The following is a 13,340-nucleotide window of genomic DNA, read 5'->3' on the forward strand; positions in this document are numbered from 1 at the left end:
AAAAAAAAAAAATTTAAGTTTCAAAAAAGTGAACCATCTGGAAAAGACCCATTGGCTTGGAAGCAGCTGCTTTTGGATACAGGGCATAATCTACAGTGGGGCGTGGCACGAGGAACCGCCTCATTGCTGGGATTGTTCAGCCGATAAGTCTTTGCAACGCACAGGTGTGGATTTTCGGTTAAAGGAGAAAAAAGGAAGTCCTCCCTGGCTGACTGGATTGCCGCCCTCAGCTGCGTGGCAGGGACAGCAGAGGCAATGGCTGTCTCTCGGCAGGCACAGAAGTCACAGCACAGATGCTGAAGTCAGAGGTTCATTGAAACCTACCTGACCCACCCAGAACACAATTTGGTAAGGGTCACCGTTTCAGAACTGGAAGAAACGGGGGAGAGAAATGCTCTGTGCTCTGTTTTTGAAGAGGAAAGTGGGGTACAAGGGCCAAGCACTAGGATGGGTATTAAGTTCTGGCTCAAAACACAAAGACCAATCTCGATTTAAAGCCGTTCCACCCTTTGTGACATCCAGATGACTTCCCAGTTTTTCTATGAATATAAAAATAAAAAGCATTTATTAGCTTCAATTTCTTTATTCCATATGGAAAATATAAGGAAGGAACCAGAAATGACCTGATTGTGATCACATACGTTGTTATACCAAAAAAGTACAATATTGATCTTAGAAGAATGCTTTGATTGACACATGTCGACCAAGAAAGATAATTTTAGGAAAAATAAAAAATATGTGATAATCTTGCCTTAATTTTTTTCAAAAAACTTTAAGATAGGCTGTCCATATGCAGCTCGTGCTGGCCTCAAGTTTGCTGTGTGGCCCTGGCTGATCTCAAGCTTGCAATTCTTCTGCCTCGCTCTTCTGTGTTCTAGACTTAGAGACATGCCCATCATCCCCACCTCCAGCATCTTGCCATTTTTGTAACAAGAAAAGAGCTGTCTATGTATCTATGTCTTTATACCAGTAAAGAAGAGCTACAGTAGAATCCATACACTTAAAATGATAGTGAAGTCAGGCAGTGGTGGTGCACGCCGAGCAAGATGTTCTCAAAAATTAAAAATTTAAAAAGGGTTAGGAGTGTAGCTTATGTTTAGCATTAATAAATCCCTAGTACTGCCAAAGTAATGATGATGAGAAAGAATACGATGATAATGCAGAAGATGAAGAAGATGATGATGATAAAAAAAGAAGATGATAATAATGAAGAAGAAGAAGAAGAAGAAGAAGAAGAAGAAGAAGAAGAAGATGATGATGATGATGAAAGTAACATTAAAGGGACAAGAATGAGGTTGTTGCCATTTTCTTTAATTTTGCATTTATAATTTATTTAATTTTTAAATAAAGGCATTCCCGTTTATTCAGTTGAGACCGAATACATAATATTCATGTGTCCAAATTCACTGATGGGCATAAAAGATTAGGAATAAAAACTGGAGGGGTATACAAAATCATGCATTATTTAATTGTTACAAAATTCAAAGGAATGATGTATTCTCACCAAAATTTTTTTCAAAGAAGTTGACATGCTTTTGTGAAAATCAGACTCAAAGATTAGTAGAAAATCAGCGGCTTTTTTTTTTCGGACAAAGTTTAGAAAACTATCCCATTTGATTAAAAAAAAAATAAAACTTTCTCTTCCGAAAAGATGCATTTCAGATAGTTGATAAGTGTCATACAAAAGTTAGTGACCGATACAGCCTGGTGACAACCAGCGGCAACCAGGGTTTGAGGGCTCAGAATAGACAATGCCAACATCGTGGTGGACCAGGTAAGATTTTCAGCTCCATTTAATAGTCTCAACATGAGAGAAAAACAAACAAACAAAACAAAATTAACAGAAGCCACTGAAAATACCTTAACTAGTTTAGAAATCCAAGAGCATCAGTCTTGAATATCTCCACTTGGAGCCACTCGGAAAGATCTTTCTCATTTTGTAACAAAGAGGTCACTTAGCCCCAAAATAATCACACAGAAACTGTATTAATTAAATCACTGTGTGGCCCATTAGTTTTAGCTTCTTATTGGTAACTCTTCTATTAATTTAATCCATTTCCATTAATCTGTATATTGCCACGTGGCTGTAACTTACCAGGTAAAGTTCCCAGCGTTTGTCTCCAGCAGCTCCATGGCATCTCTCTGACTCTGCCCTTCTTTCTCCCAGCATTCAGCCTAGCTTTCCCTGCCTATCTAAGTTCTCCCTTGCTATAGGTCCAAAGCAATTTCTTTATTCATTAGTGGTAAGCACAGCACACAGAGGGGACTCCCACATCACTCATTTTTCCATAAAAGAAAAAAAAAGCAGTAAGCTTTCTAGTAAAAGTCAACTGTCTATACTAAAATTAAGAACATCTGGTTGGTGAAAAATCTCCTTAAATACACAAAGTCCTAATCTAAGGGGTTTTGTTGTTGTTGTTTGCAATTTCCCAGAAATGGACAAGCAATTCTTCAAAGGAAAAGAACACACATAAATGGAAGTTTTACAAGAAAGTGAGAACATCTTACAAAAAAAGAGGGGGGTGGGGAGAGAGAGATCAGGGAGTTCAAGGCCAGCCTGGACTTCAGGGCTAGTTCCAGGACAACCAGGACTACACAGAGAAACCCTGTCTCCAATACCACACCAACACCCCGCCCCCCCCAAAAAATGGTGATCAGATAAAGGAATGTTAAGATATGTGGCACTTTATATGAAATGGACTGGCAATATCAGAAAGGTCAGCAGCATCAAATGCTGAAAAAAGAAAGAAGCCCCATAAAGGAGGCAGTCCTCATTCAAAAGAAAAATCTAGAAAACAGGAAAAATGAATCTGTATAACCCACAGTCCCATCCTGGACACGTATGGCAGAGAACTATCCCAGAAAAGGATGTTTGCTATGGCCTGAAGTGTGATTCCAAGGAGCTGGGGGCTCAGACATCCTCCACTTAAGGCATTGTGTGTGTAAAATTCATCTGATGACAGTATGGGGCACCCCCATAACAGATCAGAGCAACAGAAGATCTAGAAGGCACCTGGCTAGATAATCACTCATTCTGAGTGAAGACAGAATGGCTGTTGCATAACATCATCTAGGTACAGTAAAAAGCACACACACTAGAAATATATCTTATAATGATATTCATGTTCAAAGACTACATACATTCAATGGATGCTAACAGGAGAGAGGCCATGAAGGACAGAGGACCACAAAACTAGAGAAGTGTGTGCTTGGGTGTGGCCTGAATGTAGATGCAAGGAGGTGTGTACCAGTTATTGGCTGGCATCCTAGAAGAATGGGTGTACAGGGTTGCATACACAACTACCGTTATCCATGTAATATCACCCCACTTGTCCACCAGGTCCTCGGGATATGTATCCTCACTTGTTTATTCCCCTGTATCTGAGGCTCCCCATCAGGAAATGGGGGAGCAAGCTACGTTCCCAGGCCCCAAGTGAGAATTAAAGTAACCCTTGGAACCAGTATGGCACCCAAATGCAACTTTCATTCAGTTCAACTCACTCACTATGTGCAAAGTTTCGTAGAACAGGTATTTGATGAAGCAAAAGGCAATAGCAGAGGGGATATTGTAGAGAACTGAGATCCCTTCTCTCTGTTCCAGGGGCTACCACACACTGCACAAGCAAGCGTGCAACCGCCACAGGTTGCCTAAGGCAGCCTCAGCCACACAACTACCAAGCCATTAACTGCTTAAGCCTGGGATCAAAAAGAGACAGGTCAAAGGTCTCTTGTTTGGTTTTACCTCAACTTCATAAATTCTTAGCATGTGAATGCCATATTTTAAAAGAAGATTGTGACCCGTAAAGGGAAAAGGAGAAAACTAGACTTAAACACATCAGTCAGAGACCCACTGTTTCTAAACTGCTTTCCCGAATTTGAATCATGTACACATACATATTTACAAAAGTAATTCCTACTAATGCATATATTTAGTTAGTTTTCCCGCCCTTAATCATTTGGACCCTTATTAAAGAAAGCCTTGCTATATGGCCTTCATTGAAATAAATCGTGTTTTTTGATATAGCTGACCCGATTGTTTGGCATTACTACAGGTCATGTCATTAATCCCTGATTGTGGGGTATCCAGTGTGCTTCCGGCTACCCACAATATAAGTAGTTAACACACACACAATTTGTTTTCTCAGGACAATATATTTTTCATGCCAAAAACAGATGTGCAATCCCCAAGCCAAAGAGAATGAACTTGATCTATATTTTCAAGTTGACCTTCTACAAAGTGTGGTCTGTTTGATTGATTCCTTTTGTTACTGTTTTTAATAACATCCCACTCCCACCGATGACATGGTCAAAGATTTGCACCTAACTTAGAATCTGGGGATCCCACAGTGCAGCCCAGGAGACCCCTTCCGTAGGACAATGATGTGCTTTCCCGGTGTTTCTGAAGGAAGGCAAGGGACCCGGCGTTGTGCCTGGACCACCGAGCTGGGACAGCTGAGTTCGCCACAGGTCAGGTTGCAGTTGGGCCGGGCCAGGCGTAGGCGGGCGGCCCGGGGCGGGGCAGCTCGGCCGGTCCCTCCCCTGCAGCCGCGTCCCCGCCGGTCCTGCCGACGTGGCGGGGCGGGACCCGGGGCTCCGGCGCGCACTCGGCGGCCAAGCGGTAAGAGCACGGGGCGCCTTCTCCCCATCCCTTCCCGGGCGGGCGGGGACCCGAGCGCCGCGACCCTTGTTCTCTTTGGGTCGCGAGAAGCCTGCAGCGGAAAAGTGGTCCAGAAAAACCCGCTTGCTTGGGGACGAAGGTCGGGGGAGACGCGGGCGACGCGGCCGAGGGCCTTGAGTGGGTGCGGGCGTGTGAGTGTGTGTGTGTGAGTGTGTGTCGCTCCGTGTCCACGCTCATGCACACACCCACAAGCCCGCACGCCGGGTCTGCACCCTCGTCCCGCCTGGAGCTCCGCGGAGCCGGCTGCTGGAGTCTTGGCACAAGCCAGTCTGAAAAGTTTCGCCAAGTGTCCCAAGTTGGGGAGCGAGCGGTGGGGTCTTCCCAGGGCGAAACACTGAGTGATCCGGTCCCTGCAAGGCAAAGGCCTCCATCCCTAGGGTGTGCCTGTCCTTGCCCTCGGAAAACGGAGCTCAGGCCTTGGTCTCCATCCTGGTCCATCACCCCTCCCTGGCGTGCCCCCCAGCATGCCTGCTCTCCTGCCCAAGCAACATCCTGGGTTCTCCTCTTGGGTTCCCTCTTCCCCACCCCAAATGCAGTCCTTCTACCCATTCGGCTTTTCTTCTCCAAGGAATCTGGTGAGTATTTCCCAGCCATCAGTCAGCGCCAGAATTCCACCGGCTTTTCTTAAAGGAGGACTTTCTGCAGATTGTAGGAGCATTATCTCGGCCGTAATAGTTTCCACCCTGAACCTCTTGATTGAAGCAGATGGGTTTTTAAATCAGCACTCCTTGAACTCCTCCCTGCGACTCCCCAGCTCAAGGGTCATCCTGAGAGGCCTCCCCAAGCTCTCTGGGCTTCCTAGAGACTCCTTCCTCCCCAGCCCCTATCCCTAGGCTCTCTCCTGAGATGTTCTGATTAACTTCTTACATTGAAAGCCTTCAGCGAAGGAATGAAGGGTGAAATTTGAAGCACAAGTGAGCCCCTGTAGAAGGAATTCGAGGGGGGGGGGAGAGGAACCTCCCTTAATTTCGGGGATTCAGACGAGTAAGTAGCTATTTCTTTCATCAGACCAGGCTTATGTGAAACATCACTTCTTTTAAATCAATATCAAACGCAGTATATTTCAGTCCAGTAAATATTTGTGGGTCAGAATGAAGTAAGGTCCTGTGCCTCACAGCAAGGCCTGAAGGATGACAGGAGAGACTTCTAAAGGCAATCGAGAAGTCTGTGAAAGTCTCAGGACAGAGACAGAGGAGCAGTTCATTGTTGGGAGAGTGTGGAGTACACAAAGAGCAATATCGAAGTTAAGGGTGACATTAGATGCTGGGTAGCGAAGGGACTGGGAATTAGATTGACAGGAAGACATGACATCAGTGGTGGCAGCCAGCCTGAAGGTTTAAGAGCAGTGTGAGTAGGGAGGGCCAGTGTGAGAAGTCAGAAGTGCAGGAAGCGTTGAGGTGCAAGAGATAGGGTGGTCTTGGATCAGGAAGGGCCACAGAATACCCGTAGTGGTATTGTGTGTGTGAGTGTGTGCGTGGGGGGGGGGGTATTTGACCTGCATATGTGTATCTGTGGGCTTTGTACATGCAGCGCCCGTGGAGGCCAGAAGGTGGCATTGGAGCCCCTGGGGCTGGACTTACAGAGGGTTGTGAACTGCTATGTGGGTGCTGGGAATCCACCCCTCCCGGAGACCTCTGGAAGAGCAGCCAGTGCGCTTAAACACTGAGCCATATCTCCAGCCCCGCTTGATTTTTAAGTCAAGCAAATATAGGTCTCCTCTCTGGTTCAGGAAATGCCCGTCGAGTGTAGAGACAGGCCTCGGGGCTCAGTGTGCGCACCGTGAAAACCGGACAGGTCTGGGAGCCTCTTTTGTGAAGGAAGGGAGGCCACCTGGGACAGAGGTCACGTTACCACATTTGCATCTCACCAAGTGAGCTCATTCAGACAATAAGCCACCTACTGTCGGTTCGGGACAGTTTAAGACCAAGAAAAGCGTGGCCGCTAAATGGCGCGACGAAGGCGGAGCATTACTTTGAATAAATTTAGATTTAGGAGAACCTTAAAACCCTGCCCTGATTTTTCACTGCAGTCAGGACTTGGGAACAAAGTTCCCAGATCATGTTATCCGCTCCAGCTCCACAGAAGAGGGAGCAGGAAGCCCAGTGCGAACGAGCAGCGCTGTTTGCCTACAGTCCGACAAAGGCCCCTGCCTAGCCCTTCCCACTGCAGAATGTTCCTTACTGTTCCTCCATGCAGCCACACCTGTGTAGCCTCAGCCACACAGGCGTGCATCCTGATTGCCGAGAGCTCATTTCTCATCCTAGGTATTTGTGCGTACTCCCACCGCCTGAACACGTATGCCAAGCCGGGGTCACGATTCTCCCTTGTGTTAGTTCAGGGGTATTGTTTATGTATTACGCTATTTTACAGAGTTTTCTTTCCATCTTCCCTTCCTTCTTTTAATTCGATTTTCTTTTTTCTCAGTGCTAGGAATCAAACCCAGTGCCTTGCATGTGCTGGGCAAACACTCCCGCACTGAGCCACCCTCCACCCCTGGACGGCTTTTTAATGCTTTGTCTTAGCCCCTGGCACCTTTCTCATTTCCGAAATCTAGCCCGTGCCTTCTGCCCTCACTTGGGGTGCTGTGATATAGCTGTTCTGATGGGCCCAGGAGCATTTTAGGTGATGAATACATTTGCTCATGAAAAACTAACTTATTCCCACCCTACAAAGACTTCATTATGTGTCCTACCCCACCCCTCCTTGGAGCTTCCTGAAGCAGCCTCCTTGTTTCTGTGGGTCAAAGCCACGGACACAGATGGCTGCAGAGATCAGTGTTCCAAACCAAAATCAGAAGAGACTTCCGAACTGTGCAGATAGGAAGTGATGTACCTCTCCGGGACACGTGGTCCACACTACAGCTGTGTCCCGTGCGCTTCACGAGTCCCTGCTCAGAAACAGCTGTCCATCTAGAGCACAGTTCAGCTAGCTTCAGGCTTCGGAATTCTGCAGTCAGCTAGGAGCTCTAGAAAAACCCGACTCCGAAGGCCCACGAGCTACTGACTTGACATAATCTTAGGCCCTAGGCATGGAAGGACAGGGAACACCAGTGCGTTATTTCCGCCAGGAGCACATGTCTTAAGGGCTTGTTGTGTCATGTGGAAATGGATTTCTACCTTTATGCAATTTGACGTACCCTAAAGCATGCGTCCAAGAGGATGGCAGCTGAGATCTCTCAAAGGACAGACACCCCGTGGTAAACTTTGAATGCTTACTAAAGACCTCTGGATATTGTGTCCCTGGACAGAGCAACATAGGTATTAGCATGCATCAGCATGCAGGTCGTATGACATATGTCACAGTATGTTAGAATGTCTGTAAGTGTTATAATACCATAATTAAGACATCACGAAAGTGATCCATTGTGGTTTTCATTTGCCCATTAATGTTTATCATGGCCACATTTGTTCTCATATTCCTGCTTACAGAAAAGTTAAAATTGCTGTACATGGTGATACACGCCTTTAATCCCAGCAATTGGGAGGCTGAAGCAGGCACATTGCCATGAGTTTGAGGCCAGCCTGGTCTACATAGCAAGTTCTAGGCCAGTCTACGCAGTACGACGCTGTTTCAAAAAGAAAGAAAGGGGAAAGAAAAAGCTAAAAAACAAAACAAAAAAAAACCTAATTGGTGCTTCTTAAAGATCCAGACTAATAATAGGGGTGTTCAAATTAGTTTATGAAAAAATAAAGGTCTCAGATAAAGCCTGTGACCAGCTATAGTTGAAAATAAATAAATAAAAAAAACAAACAACAACAAGAAAAAAACAGATAAAGATGATGTTTGTGTGTGGATGTGCTGTGTCTTCTTGAAAGATTGTCTCTAGAAGACTGGGCAAGAAGGCAAGGGTAAGAAAGAGAAATCTCTAGGCGCCCAGGTCCAGGCTAGTGTTCTCTGTGCAAGCCTCCACTGTAAGTATTTCTGTCTCAGTTTCTTTGCAGCCTCGTGGTCTGTGTTGCGTCTGCAGTGATTTGCTGTTATGGAGAAACAGTAGCTGCATGTGAATAGGAAGGTTCATCTGTGGTCAATAAAACTTTATTTACTCGGGCAGGGCAGGGCGAAGGGCAAGACTGGAGCAGCAGGTTGTACTTTGGCAGCCTCTTACCTAGGCCAGGCCCAGCTCAGGAAGTTTTCGTTACCAGCTTCTAAATGACAATACCTTTTCAGGTGTCCCCTGCCTGCCAGTCCAGACGCCTTGACTGCCCACAGCCCACAAACCCTGCCTTAGACTTCACACACCAGCTTGAGCAAAGCGAATAACCTTTGCCTTTCCTGTCTGCAGTCTTGCTCACAGGAGTGCTGAAGTCGCAGAACAGAGTTTGGCTTAAAAAGAGAATTCCAATTTAATTTTAGAGTTTATATTTAAAATCCATTTTCCTTGCGAGGCTCGTGTGCTCACAGCTTAGCCCTTCACGTGGCACTAAAGGGAGGCGGGAACTTGAGAAGTAGGGCCCCGTAGAAGGAATTCCAGGCATCAGGAGTGCACTCTGGAAGGAGAGAGTGAGACTTCAGTTCTGTTTTGCTTCCTGACTATGAAGTGAGAGGTTCTGGCCACCAAGTGACATCCGTTATTGTTATGAAGTGTGACTTCACTCAGAAGTTAGGGACTAAGCAGGCATAGGCCAAACCCTCCAAAGATGTGAGTCAAGATAAACCTTTCGTCTTCATAGGCTGACTCTCTCCGGCGCTGGCTGTAGTGACAGAACACAGCTGAGAAGGAACATCTCATCATAGAGTCATTTGAAACCACCCACCATAAAAGAGCACTGGCATTCTCTACACAACCTTAAGTGTTGAGCATGTTTTGAGCTTCCCAACATATGCAGAAAACACACAAGTAAAATATTTTGAAAAATCAAGATCTTCATTGAATTTGCAGAATAAGAACAATGCCTAGAGTAACTGTAATCAGATAGTTCTAATTACCCATGATGCCGTAGAAGCAAAGCACTCCCGGAATAAGAAGAAACAGTAAATCTGTTTGGGAGACACAAGGAAGGAAGCATGTGATGGTTTTACCTGGACTTTAAAAATATAAGCAAAGCAATACATTTACCCAATTCAGAGAGAATAAGCACTTAGCAGACTTCTTATCTGGTTGATCAGCCATTATGAAAGCCCATAGCGTCATACAAGCAAGCCCTCATAGATATTTTCTTTGCTTGTCCTGCCTGTCACGGTAACTACGTACAGCTCACCTGGCCTTTGGTGAGTCTATGCTGCTCTGGCAACCAGGCTACTCTAGGCCAGGTTAACCCATTACATTTAATTCATTCCAACTGAACAGCGGAGTCTTCAACCCTGGAGTTTGGTGAAAGAGAAGAGCAAAGCCGTGCGCGTGCGCTGGTCCCTCTCATCGTTTTGGGTCTTAGAGTTGGTGAAGGGTTCGTCTTCAGGACCCTCCCATTGTGGATGGAGGAGTAGGTTTCAGTAGCCAGCTGCAGTCTGTTGTGAATGTCTCGTTTCGTGTTTGGAAAGGTATAGTAGGAGCTAATCCTAGTGGGATCAGCGTGCTGGTCCTCAGATGCCGGCAGGAGTGTGGCTGCACTCAGTGCGGCTAGGGATAGGGAGTCTCTGAGATGTAGACAGCAAAGCTGTGTAATTAGGAGGCAAAGTATGTGGATTTGGGGAATGGCCAAAGGGGAGAAGGAAAACCCAAAGGTGAAATCACAGCAGGCCCACAATGAAGTTCTGGCGGTGAATAAGTAGGAAAGTGGGCATGGCTTCTGAACACCAAAGACTCTGATGGGGTTCAATCTCAAGGTCACACATTTCTCCAACTGTAATTCTGTCAGCTACTGAAGGCGTGCCCTCTACGCCTCAGTTTTCTGGTCTGGAAAATGAAGCTCAGTGTATCTAATCCACAGAAAGCAATACATTTGCATACCCTGGCTACTGTAAGCACTCAGTAAATCATAGCACTGGATGTTTTATATTCTCTTTCTTAATTTACAATTTATTAAAATTTTATGCACAAGGATTTTATTTACAACATTCCCACCATCATCACACCCTCCAACTCCTTCCATGTTCCCCGTTGCCTCAAATTCATGACCTGGTCTTTAATGATTGTTACATGTATATGTACGTATATGTGTGTAACTATGGATACACATGTGTATAAATGAATACACATTTAGTACTGCTCATATGTGTATTTGTTTATGGCTGACCGCTTGGGTTTAGGTAACCTATCGGAGTCTCCTCTCAGCAGCCACTAGTCACCTGTAGCTCTTCATTTAGGGGCGGAGCCTTGTGAGATTGCTCCCACCCACTTCAGCTTGTCAGCTGGTGTTGTCGTAGTCATTAGGCAGGTCTTGATCAGATGACTATATTGTTAAAATTTCCCTAACATATGGAAGACACCACCTCACAGCAGACGTTCTGGTTCTGTGGATCTTACGATCTTTCTGTCCTCTCTTCCACGGTGTCCCTGAGCCTTAGGTGGAAGAGTTATGTTGTAAATGCATTAGCTGGGGTCAGGCACCCCACAGACCGGTTTTGGTTCTCTGAAATGATCTTTGTCTGCTGCCATGATGAAGGGCAGGGGCTGCTTACCTGTGGACAGAAGGATAAGGATTTAGAATGCAGCTTGAAATTGGGCTGGCTTAGGAAAATGTCAGTAGTGATGTTCTTTAGAGTCTGTGCCTTCAATATACTATGTATTCTTAAGAAGGTGAAGGTTTCCTGGACGATAGCACTGAGATTTTCAGCATGTTATTGGCAGAAATATAGGATTTGTTGTGAGAAACACACAAGACAAAGAGGCCTGCCGTTAAAAATAAGACATGGACAGAGATTTAGTTGGCTACTAGAATTATTTATCTGGCTGTAGACCTTTCTCTATGTCAGCATATTAAGCTATAATTCACAGATCATAAAATTCACACTGTTTTTAGGCATTGTGGTCAGTGTTTTTTGGTATATTTTACACACCTATACAACCACTGCCACTACTCTTGTTCCCTCCGAGAGGACCCTTCAGTAGCTGTCACTTCTCCTTCCCCTTTCTGTGAGCCTCTAAAACCAAAGCTAACCAATTCCATGTCTGTGGAATGGGAACAGGAGTTTGAGAGCCACAACAAGATCTTAACTGTTACAAAGGACAGTGGAGCCATGCGTGTCTGTAAGTCCTTGCGTGTGTTTGATGACTCCGCAAAACTAATAGCACCTTTTAAACAAGTTCACAGATACATTTTTTATTCTTTAGAGAAAAGTTAACTAATTCATTCATTCATTCGTTCTTTCATTTGTTGTGGAGACTTCCCACTTGTAACAATTCACTTGTGGAGTCAAAGGACCACTTGGCAGGAGTAGGTTCTTTCTTGCCACCATGTGGGTCTGGGATAAAACTCAGACATTCTTTGTTCTTTTGTTTATTTTTTTTTGTTTTGACTTGTTTGTTTGTTTTGAGACATGATATACCTATAGGCAGCCCAGGCTGGCTTCAAAATCATCTTCTAGATCAGAAAACCGAGGCTTAAAAGGTACACTTTCAGTAAGCAATAAGATGGAAGTTTGAACCTTGTACAATTTTGAGACTGAATCCCATCAGAGAGCCCTGTCTGCAGTGCTGGCTCTCTCTTCCAACAGACTCCATGACTTACACAACACACATTTGCCGTTTAGAGGTCAGATATGGATTTCCCCTGGGCTTGGATCAAGATGGCGGCGGGGCTGGTTCCTCCTACACTCTGGAAGGGAAGAATGGTTTCCTTGACTTCTTCAGCCCTTCGTTGCTGCCTCAGTCCTTGGCTTGTGCCCCTCCCTCTGTTCTCAAAGTAAACCCCTTCAGGCTCTGCTCCTGGCATGTCACCTTCTTCTCCACATGTCACCTTCTTCTCCATCATATACAACCTTCTTTTGTTCACTCTGGTGAGGACACTTGTGACGATGAGGAACTTGTGACTACAGTTAGGGTCACTCAGAGAAATGAAGACAGCTTTCCCATGCCAAGATCCTTAGCAGCAACCAGAGTTCCTATTGCCATGTAAGACAGCAGCAACAGGGACCCGAGTTAAAAGGTAGATATCTTTATAAGCCATTAATCTAGCTACGTAAGATCACATAGTTACTTCTTGATCGACGGGAGCTTGCCCTCACTTGGCATAATTGAATTGAATGAATGTTGCCAACACAAGTGTTTGTGATCCCCTTGACAGATATTAAAATGTCTGATGATGCCAGTGACATCATAGCCAATGAAGTCAGAGAAGATGCTTCGGGGATTCCCCGGGGTGACTCCCCAGCTGAAGACAGAGACGTGCAGTGTGGTCCAGCTACGACTTCAGATGAGCCAGTGTCAGCTGACCACACCGGAGAGCAGCATGAAACCACAGCTGCATGTGAAGAGACTGCGCCTACAGGGCGTCTAGAGCAGGCCAAGATCAGTGATGCCGAGGAGGCCCCCCTCGATGGAGAAGTGACCGAGGACACGCTGGCTGAGTGCATTGATTCTGTAAGCCTTGAGGGAGATACTGGATCTGACATTCCTCTGAAAGAACAGAACGATGAGGTAAGAGTCACCATGGTTTTTGTTTGTTTGATTGGTTGGCTTTTGTTTTTTTCGAGACAGGGTTTCTCTGTAGCGTGCTTAGATGTTCTGGAGCTAGCTCTTGTAGAACCAGGCTGGTTTCAAACTCATGGAGATTCACCAGCCTCT

General features: G+C 45.5%; 1 protein-coding gene across 1 annotated transcript in view; it reads left to right on the forward strand.

Annotated features, from left to right (window-relative positions):
- The first annotated feature begins 4,504 nt into the window (after positions 1-4,504).
- Positions 4,505-13,340, forward strand: part of Fam114a1 (family with sequence similarity 114 member A1) — a 66,099-nt gene continuing 57,263 nt past the window's right edge. The window contains exons 1-2 of the mRNA XM_050149631.1: positions 4,505-4,618; positions 12,841-13,193. Of these exons, the coding sequence (XP_050005588.1) occupies positions 12,849-13,193 (345 nt within the window). The 5' untranslated portion in view covers positions 4,505-4,618; positions 12,841-12,848. The remainder of the gene's footprint in view (positions 4,619-12,840; positions 13,194-13,340) is intronic.

Source organism: Alexandromys fortis, unplaced genomic scaffold (genome assembly GCF_014885135.2).
Source record: "Alexandromys fortis isolate MF-2015 unplaced genomic scaffold, M_Fortis_MF-2015_v1.1 scaffold_0, whole genome shotgun sequence".
In the NCBI taxonomy this organism is placed as follows: Eukaryota; Metazoa; Chordata; class Mammalia; order Rodentia; family Cricetidae; genus Alexandromys; species Alexandromys fortis.